The following is an 8,604-nucleotide window of genomic DNA, read 5'->3' as shown; positions in this document are numbered from 1 at the left end:
TCTCATACTTTGGACATATTGTCAGGAGGGACCAGTCGCTGGAGAAGGATATCATGTTTGGTAAGGTGGAGGGTCAGAGAAAATGAAGAAAACCCTCAACGAGATAGATTGGCCAAGTGGCAGCATTGATAGACTCAAGCGTTGCAGCAGTAATGAGTTTGGCCCAGGATCGGGCAGTGTTTCGTTCTGCTGTGCATAGGGTCGCTATGGCACCTAAAAACAACAACTAAGATTTACAGCCTCAGAAACCCTGTACAGGGTCACTCTGAGACAGAACCGACTCCACAGCACATAACCACCACCACCCACCACCACAGCCCCAGTGCTAGAGCCCTGGTAGCACAGTGGATTACAAGCTGGGCTGCTAACTGTAAGGTCAGCAGTTTGAATGTACCAGTCGCTCCAGGTGAGAAAGATTTATAGCCTTGGAAACCCTAGACAGGGTTGCTGTGAGTCGGATTCAACTTGACAACACACAACCACCACCACCAACCAGCCCCAGTGCTGACACCAAGTCACTGAACAATTTAGGCAAGTCACTGGACTTCTCTGGGCCTCCATGTCCTTTTCTAAAATTGAGAATGATAATTTCATCGGCCCACAGGGCTGAGCTGTTGAGATGTGCTCAGATGCTGCTATTTGAGGAGATTCTTTGTCAGTCTGAGTAAGCAAAGGCAAATGTGAATTGTTATCTAAAGTAAATTAAATTCTGCCTTCAACTGCAGAAAGGAATGCAGATTTTCACTAAATTGTAGGGTATTTGTGATGGTTTGACTGAAACTATAAACGAAGTGAATTACGTGGCGTTCTGGTGATACTTCTCCAGAGCAACAGACCCAGGGGCAAAAAAGAGTCTTTTGAGCCTTTGATTCAAGGAAATCTGCCCTGCTTAATGAGGTAACTAACCATGGACAGAAAAAACGGACACTTACAGACTTGAGTCATAATGTTTTTAACTGTGGTAACTGTCAGTAGAGGTCTTTCCACGTGGGCAATTCCGTGGAACCAACTCTGGAGTTACTAGCATTGGCGATTTATCTCGTTCCAGCTGTCAAAGATTCTGGAAACCTTATTGGTTATATCCTGGAAAAGGATATCATGTTTGGTAAGGTGAAGGGTCAGAGAAAAATAGGAAGACCCCCAACGAGATGGATTGGCCAGGTGGCAGCATCGATGGACTCAAGCGGGGCAACAATAGTGAGGTTGGCCCAGGATCGGGCAGTGTTTCGTTCAGCTGTGCGTAAGGTCTCTATGGGTCGACTTGATGGCACCTAACAACAACAACAACAACAACAACACATTGTAAAAATGCGATATGAGGTGATATCCATTTTTAGCCCTTTGCAACCATCTGGCGCCTGTTGTTTATGATTTGGGAGTCAGCGCCATTGTGCAAGTGTCTCAGTTCCTAGCAGTGCCAGATTTTGAGGCTGAAATCGCTCCTTGGCAAGTGTCCTTACAGTTACGGATCAGATTAAAACTACATTTCCCAAGGGCCCTCACGGCTAACATCATTTCTGCCGCCCCTTCCGGTTTTGTATACAGGCCCCGCCCCCGCCGCGCACACCGGCCAATAGCGGTCCTATCTCACATCAGCGATCTACAGGACGGGGGCGGGGCCTGTGTTTCGGGCTTCGTCTTTCGAGTCGGAGAAGCAGATTCGCTCTGGTAACGCAGCCTGAGCGAGTCCGGTCAAGTGTACAGTATTTGGGAAGAAAAGGTCTGCTACTAGTGAGGGGCAGGCGTGGAGAAAAACGGCATTAATCTCGCTCCTCGGATCCTCCCGGTCTATCGTCTGCCTTCTCCTCCTGGAAGTGAATCTGATGCCGGAACTCAAGGAGCCAGTGACTCGGCAGGAGAAGATGGCGACCGTGTGGGATGAGGCTGAGGTGGGCGCTGGGAGAGCTGGGGGTCCCGAAGCGGGGGCCAGAGGGGAGCCACACGTGCGGAGAAAAGGGAGGCCGTGTCTGAAGGGTCGCGTTCTGGCCTGGTTCTAGGATGTGGGCAAGGATCCGGACTCCCTCGTCCCGGATCCATAGACGGGGAAGCGGGTCGTGAGTGGGCTCAAAGAACGCGAGATGCAGGTTTGAGCGAAAACAATAATAATTATCGATTTTTTTAAAACAGCAAGATGGAATCGGGGAGGAGGTGCTCAAAATGTCTACGGAAGAGATCATTCAGCGCACACGGCTGCTGGACAGTGAGATCAAGGTGGGAGTGGAGCCCCCCCACAGGCCCGGCCTGGTGACCTCCCGTACCTCTGGGGGACTTGCGGCCCGCAGCTGCCTCCTGGCTCCAGAGGGAAAGAGAAAAGACCCAGCAACTGGGCAGGGAGTGGGACACCAGCAATGCCTCGGGTTGTAGCAGGCACAGAAAGGATTCTGGCTGTGCCCGAGTGCCCAGCCCTTACTTAATAAGAGGCATAATTCTCCGACTGCTTCACCCGGCGCCATGCTGCCTTCTGTTTGCCCCACTGCTGGATGTGACCACAGGCTGGGCCTTCAGGGAGCCTTAGAGCTGAAGGGCCAGGGAGAGGGCCAGGGCCCCCTGGGCAGCTTGGACCTCACAGGTTCTGGGTTTCTAGGCCGAGCAGAGCGAGCTGACCGGTTCCCTCCACTCATCTTCATCCTAGATCATGAAGAGCGAAGTGTTGCGAGTCACCCATGAGCTCCAAGCCATGAAAGACAAGATCAAAGAGAACAGTGAGAAAATCAAAGTGAACAAGACCCTGCCATACCTCGTCTCCAACGTCATCGAGGTGTGTGTGTATGTGGAGGGGAAGAGGGGGTCAGCAGGGCTGGGTTAGGACCACTGGGTGGATGTTTTGAGACCCAGATGGCATGCTGGAGCTGTACCACCTTAGTCTGTACTTCCTGGGAAGATGTTCTGGTCTTTAAGTGACATCAAATCAGTGATTTCTGAGGAGCAGCTGGTGGGTTTGAACTGCCGACCTTACAGCCCAGGTCTGATCTTTCAGTGCCACACCAGGACTCCTGGGAAGATGTAGGGCCCCACAATGCCCAGGAAACCTCAGATCTCCTTTTCTGCTGTGTTAACGTTTCCTCGGGGGTTGTAAGCTCTGTGCAGAGAAGCAGCACCTGAGCAGAGAGCAAGTCTTCCTTCTGACTATCAGCTGCACCTTTGCTGGTCTCAGGGCTAGTTTGAGGAGTGAGGAAGGGATGGCCAGCAAGTGCTGGGAATTGTCCCAGGGGCCAGGAAGCCTGGGGCTGAGCATGGCCTCTTGATCCGAGTATCTTCCCTTGTCAGCTGCTTGATGTTGATCCCAATGACCAAGAGGAGGATGGTGCCAATATCGACCTGGACTCCCAGAGGAAGGGCAAGTGTGCGGTGATCAAAACTTCTACCAGACAGGTGAGACTGGCTCACCCCTGGGAGATCTGAGCGGGGTTCCGGAAGGACGTGGAGGAACAGTGATGGAGACTGCCTGAATCTTTCTTCCAGACGTACTTCCTGCCCGTGATTGGGTTGGTAGATGCTGAAAAGCTGAAGCCTGGAGACTTGGTGGTGAGTGCTCGCTGGGCCCAGGTGGGGCTCCTCCACTGAGGTGTCTCCCAGTGACTGACTGAGTCCCTGCTCAGCCTTCAGGCCACCAGAGGCCCTGACCTCGGCAGAGCTGCCCGGCAGTCTGGGACCTGCCCGCCTGTGCTCTTGCCCTTTTTGTTGTCCATTCCCTTGTCTTTCCTTCTGTCCTACAGACACTTGTCACTCCGCCAGTTAGGTTGGTCCTGAGCTCTAGGACAAAGCTAAAAGTTTCATCCTATCCCTAGGGTGTGAACAAAGACTCCTATCTAATCCTGGAGACCCTGCCCACAGAGTACGACTCGCGAGTGAAGGCCATGGAAGTGGACGAGAGGCCCACAGAGCAATACAGTGACATTGGGGGCCTGGACAAGCAGATCCAGGAGGTGAGGGAGCCATGGCAGCTGCCAGAGCCTTATTTCTGACTTTGTGCCCTGATATGTCTCCTGTCTTCATCACCCCTTAAGAAGGTGTGCCCGATAGCCTTAGGAGCTGAGGCCTGGACAGATTGAATGACTTGCCCAGGGTGACAGAAACTAGGAGTAGAGCTAAGACTTCAGGCTTTCAGGCTAGCGCCTCCCCAGCATCCCTGCTGAGAGGCCAGAGCCAGCCCTCAGGGGCGAATAGTCTTCTGTGGTGTCTTGAGATAGGGGGAGCAGAGTGTGAATTGGAGTGCGAGAGTTATAGACGGGATTGAAGTCATTAAGGGTTGGGCAGTAGGAGCCCTTGGGGATTCATTCTCCTCACCTTGGCATTCTTCCTGGCAGCTGGTGGAGGCCATTGTCCTGCCAATGAACCACAAGGAGAAGTTTGAGAACTTGGGGATACAGCCACCAAAGGGGGTGCTGATGTACGGGCCCCCGGGCACTGGAAAGACCCTGTTGGCCCGGGCCTGTGCTGCCCAGACTAAGGTAAGTGCTGTGGGAGAAGCGAGGAGGCTGTGAGTAAAGCTGAGGCTCCGCCAGGTCAGCTCAAAGGGTTGCTCGTGTCATCTCCCTCCCTAGGCCACCTTCCTGAAGCTAGCTGGCCCCCAGCTGGTGCAGATGTTCATTGGTGATGGTGCCAAGCTGGTCCGGGATGCCTTTGCCCTGGCCAAGGAGAAAGCTCCATCCATCATCTTCATTGACGAGCTGGATGCGATCGGTACCAAGCGGTAAGGGAGTGCTGGCAGCCGCCATTGAGATGTCTGTGGCTGGCAGGCCTGCAGGCCCCATTGTGGAATTCTCACCTGACCCCTCCCCTGCCACAGTGGTTGCTCTAGCCTCGTGGTTCTACTTCCTAAAATCTCTTGTTTTTCTAAAGTTCTCTTCTAACGAGACTCCCTCCTTCTGACATTCTAGTCTCCTCCCAGCTGCCACCATGTTCCTATCAAAGCAACTCTGCTTGGTCACTCACATGTAGCCATAGCCCCCGACACAAACCATATGCTTAAAACCCTTCCTTGACCTCCCCATTCATTGTTCCTTGGGAGAAATGCTGCATTTGCTGGGGTCTGCAAGGCCCACGTGTGGGCTACCCCAGCTGGCCTCCAGCCCATCCAGCACGAAGTCCCCTGCTCCGGACTCCCTCCACAATGTCCTCGGGGTTCTTAGGCCCACTGTGGCAGGAGAAATTTCACAGCTGCTGTTTTTTTCTCTGGAATGTGCTTTTCCATTTCTTTTCCCTGGTTTTCCATTGATGGGTTGCCTGGCAGCATTTTTCCGTCCCTCAGGGTTTGCAGCGTCAGGGACATACTTTGCTCAGGGATGCCTGATGACTCCACTCCAGGTCTGGGGCCACTTCACTCATTACCAGAGTCCTGGCTCAGCACAGTCACACGTGCAGTGGCTGGCTGCTGTGTTGTGTGTCAGCATGGCACCTGAGCCCAGAAACCTCTGCAGGTCAGAGTGACTCTCAGTGGTTACTGACCCCTTTTCTGTGGAGAACCCCCTTTCAGTGAGAGTTCCCTGCCCTGGGCAGGTCAGGTTAGGCTCCCTGTGGGTGGAGAAGGTGGGAGTGGCTCTGCCTGAGCTCTGCCTCACCAGAGTTCTGCCCTCTGTGTGCAGCTTTGACAGTGAGAAGGCTGGGGACCGCGAGGTGCAGAGGACAATGTTGGAGCTCCTGAACCAGCTGGATGGGTTCCAGCCCAACACCCAAGTTAAAGTGAGTGTCGTCCTCCCCTCCCAGATGAAGGGAATGAGGCTCGCCCAGCTTGTATGAGGTGGGCCTAAAACTCGAGTCCAGGTCTGCTGTTAACACCCACGTTATTACCCCACCACCCGCTCACAACTGTGACTGAGCCCATCTCTAGTCCCTCCTTCCTCTTTATTCGTTCAGGTGCTGCTTCTCTCCGCAGGTCATTGCAGCCACTAACAGGGTGGACATCCTGGACCCTGCCCTGCTTCGCTCAGGGCGCCTGGACCGAAAGATCGAGTTCCCAATGCCCAACGAAGAGGCCCGGGCCAGGATCATGCAGATTCACTCACGAAAGATGAACGTCAGGTAAGCCAGCAGGGATCCAGGTGCTAGGACCTGAGGGGCAGCTTTGACAGAAGGGTGGTCTCTGCTTTTCCTCACTTCCCCCAGACTTCTGAAACTGTCGTCCCTCCTTCACCTCCGTGTCTCCCCATCTGCCCAGGCCCTAAATCTGGGGGCTCCTTGACCTGAGAGCACGCAGGTGAGAGTCCCTCCAGCCCCACTCCCTATCCCCAGACCAAGTGTGACCCAGGGCCAAATGGAGCTGGGCCCAGATTTACACAGCAGCAGGTGGCATAACCTCTTCTGGTATCGGTTTTGTATCTGGAGCCGACCTCATGAGTGGGGGGTTTTGGTCATTAGATGTGGCCTCAGACAGCACCTGGTGTGTACAGTAGATGATGCAGCGGCTGTGGGTGCTGACATGAGACCCACCCTGCATCGTTAGTCTCACAGCCCTGCTCCCCAGCCTCTGGCTGAGTCGGTCCCTGGAGTGGGAGATGTGGATTTCTAGAAAGCTATTGTTCAAGGGACACAAGAAATCACCTGGGCTAGCCTGCTTTGGAGTCCTGGTGTGGCACTGTGGGTGAATGCTCTGGACTGCAAGGTTGGTTTGAACTGCAAGGTTGGAGGTTCAAGCTCACCACCTGCTCTTTGAAAACCCTGTATAGGGTCATTATGAGTCGGTACCGACTCGACAGCACTCAACAGCCCACTTAATCCTACCTGTTGTGTCTGGTGGGTAAAGGGCTTACCTGCTCTCACCATCCCCTTCTATCCCCATGAGTAACAGCCCTGTGGCTGTATCCTCTCCCCAGTCCTGATGTGAACTATGAGGAGCTTGCTCGCTGCACAGATGACTTCAATGGGGCCCAGTGCAAGGCCGTGTGTGTGGAGGCGGTGAGTGGCCGGCGGGGTAGCTGGGTGGGTTCACATCTTTAGGCCCCTTTCCCTGGACCCAGCAGGGCATTTGGCTGATGAGACACAGGGGAGGCAGCTGAGGAGGCCTCTGGGAGCAGGCACCCTAGACGTCATGTGTCCTGGCTGCAGGGCATGATCGCGCTGCGCAGGGGTGCCACGGAGCTCACCCACGAGGACTACATGGAGGGCATCCTGGAGGTGCAGGCCAAGAAGAAAGCCAACCTACAGTACTATGCCTAGCGGGCTGCCCACCACCTGCTCCCTGGTTTCTTCCTGCTCAAAAGTAGCAATAAAAGATGGTTTCTGGTCCCTGCCACCTGTCTGTCTTGCTTGTCCTGGGCTTGAGGCAGAAGAGTAAGGGCAGGTGCAGGAAGCCCCTTTGCCTGGTGTGTAGGAGTGTGAGACGGCCGTGGGCCCACACCAGTTGTCAGGAGGAGGCCCTTTGGGGTGATAGGAGTGGTCCCTCAGCCTGCCCTCGGGTCTCCTACCCACTGCCCACCTCGCTGAGCTGTGAAGAGGCTTGTGGCCCTGCAGCTCTAGGATGAAGGCCAGGTTCTTTCTCTTCTTTTTGCATTTTGGGGCCCTGATGCTCGTCCTTGAATCTCCTGTTTCTCTATGTCTGTTTAGGCATGGTTGAAAATGAACCTGAGCAAGATTTCCTCTGAGAGCCATGCTGTGTTCTCTTGCCCACCCCACAGTTCTTCCCTCATCCCCATCTAGTCCTCTGCCGTCTACCCAGCTTTCCGTGTCTGCTCACTTTACAGAGCTAGCCTGGGGCAACATTGGTTGAGGTTTCTTGGGCCACATGCTGTACATGTCTTAAAATAATCAGTAGGGAACTCCCTTGGTCTAAACAACTGGACCAAGATTCCACCACCACCACTGAGTGGATTCTGACTCTTGGTGAGTCTGATGTGTCACAGTCTGCTCCAGGTGGTTGTTAGCGGGGCATTTTGGGGAAGTAGATGACCAGGCCTTTCTCTAAGGCACCTCAGGATAAACTTAAATCTCCCACCTTTGGGCAGCTGACCATTTGTACCACCCATGGACTCTGGGCCAAGGTCACACTGCTGGGATTGGACCCCAGGATGGAGAATAGCCACTCTTCATTATGCATCCCCACCCGGGGTCTTGCGGCCTCCAACTGGCCCCTCAGAACTCCATCAGCTCTCAACCCACTGTCCAAAGTCTCTTCACTCCTTTTGCCTTTCCTTCTTCCCCAGGTGGACATGACCACAGGGGGTCCACCAGCTGCCCTGACCCTTGCATTAGGGGGTCTTCCTATGTCTTGCCCCTATGTCTGCTCTCTATGGCAGTCCCACTGCCCTGCCACCTGTCTGCTCCAGGCCCAGATGCTTCTGGAGTTCTGCAGATCTGGACCAGCGCTTTGCCCTCTTTTACATTCCCAGACACGGTGCTGGTCCCCCCACCCCTGGTAGTGAACCAAAGTGTGGATTCCTCTGAGGAATCCCTCAGAGTGCTGAGTGAGATGATAGTATCTCCCACACAGCAGGGGCCTGAGACCCGCTGAGGGGGTGGTGGTGGTTGGCTCCCATTTATATCAGGCAGGACCTTGAGACATTACCTCCCTGAATTTGTCACAGGGAGGTATTTGTTGTTAGAGACAGTATAGACAAAACCAAACGGCCACCACTCGTCTGTCTGTCGTGCTATGGTGGTTTGAGTTGT

At 54.1% G+C, this 8,604-nt stretch overlaps 1 protein-coding gene across 1 annotated transcript; it reads left to right on the top strand.

Annotated features, from left to right (window-relative positions):
* Window positions 1-1,682: 1,682 nt before the first annotated feature.
* PSMC3 (proteasome (prosome, macropain) 26S subunit, ATPase, 3) lies at window positions 1,683-7,231 on the top strand. The gene is made up of 12 exons (XM_006865091.1): window positions 1,683-1,889; window positions 2,128-2,211; window positions 2,633-2,758; window positions 3,268-3,372; window positions 3,463-3,525; window positions 3,789-3,926; window positions 4,308-4,451; window positions 4,545-4,693; window positions 5,586-5,682; window positions 5,876-6,021; window positions 6,813-6,894; window positions 7,045-7,231. The coding sequence occupies exons 1-12, from the start codon at window positions 1,824-1,826 to the stop codon at window positions 7,153-7,155; spliced, it is 1,311 nt and encodes a 436-aa protein (XP_006865153.1). The 5' UTR covers window positions 1,683-1,823; the 3' UTR covers window positions 7,156-7,231.
* The last annotated feature ends 1,373 nt before the right edge of the window (window positions 7,232-8,604 follow it).

Source organism: Chrysochloris asiatica, unplaced genomic scaffold (genome assembly GCF_000296735.1).
Source record: "Chrysochloris asiatica unplaced genomic scaffold, ChrAsi1.0 scaffold00075, whole genome shotgun sequence".
NCBI classification, from domain to species: Eukaryota; Metazoa; Chordata; class Mammalia; order Afrosoricida; family Chrysochloridae; genus Chrysochloris; species Chrysochloris asiatica.
This window is presented reverse-complemented; position numbering and strand designations above follow the sequence as displayed.

Coding starts and splice junctions, on each gene's coding strand:
- PSMC3 (XM_006865091.1), top strand. CDS start 1,824: ATGCCGGAACTCAAGGAGCCAGTGACTCGGCAGGAGAAGATGGCGACC. Junction 3,927..4,307: donor TGGACAAGCAGATCCAGGAG/GTGAGGGAGCCA, acceptor TCTTCCTGGCAG/CTGGTGGAGGCCATTGTCCT. Junction 4,694..5,585: donor GATGCGATCGGTACCAAGCG/GTAAGGGAGTGC, acceptor CTCTGTGTGCAG/CTTTGACAGTGAGAAGGCTG.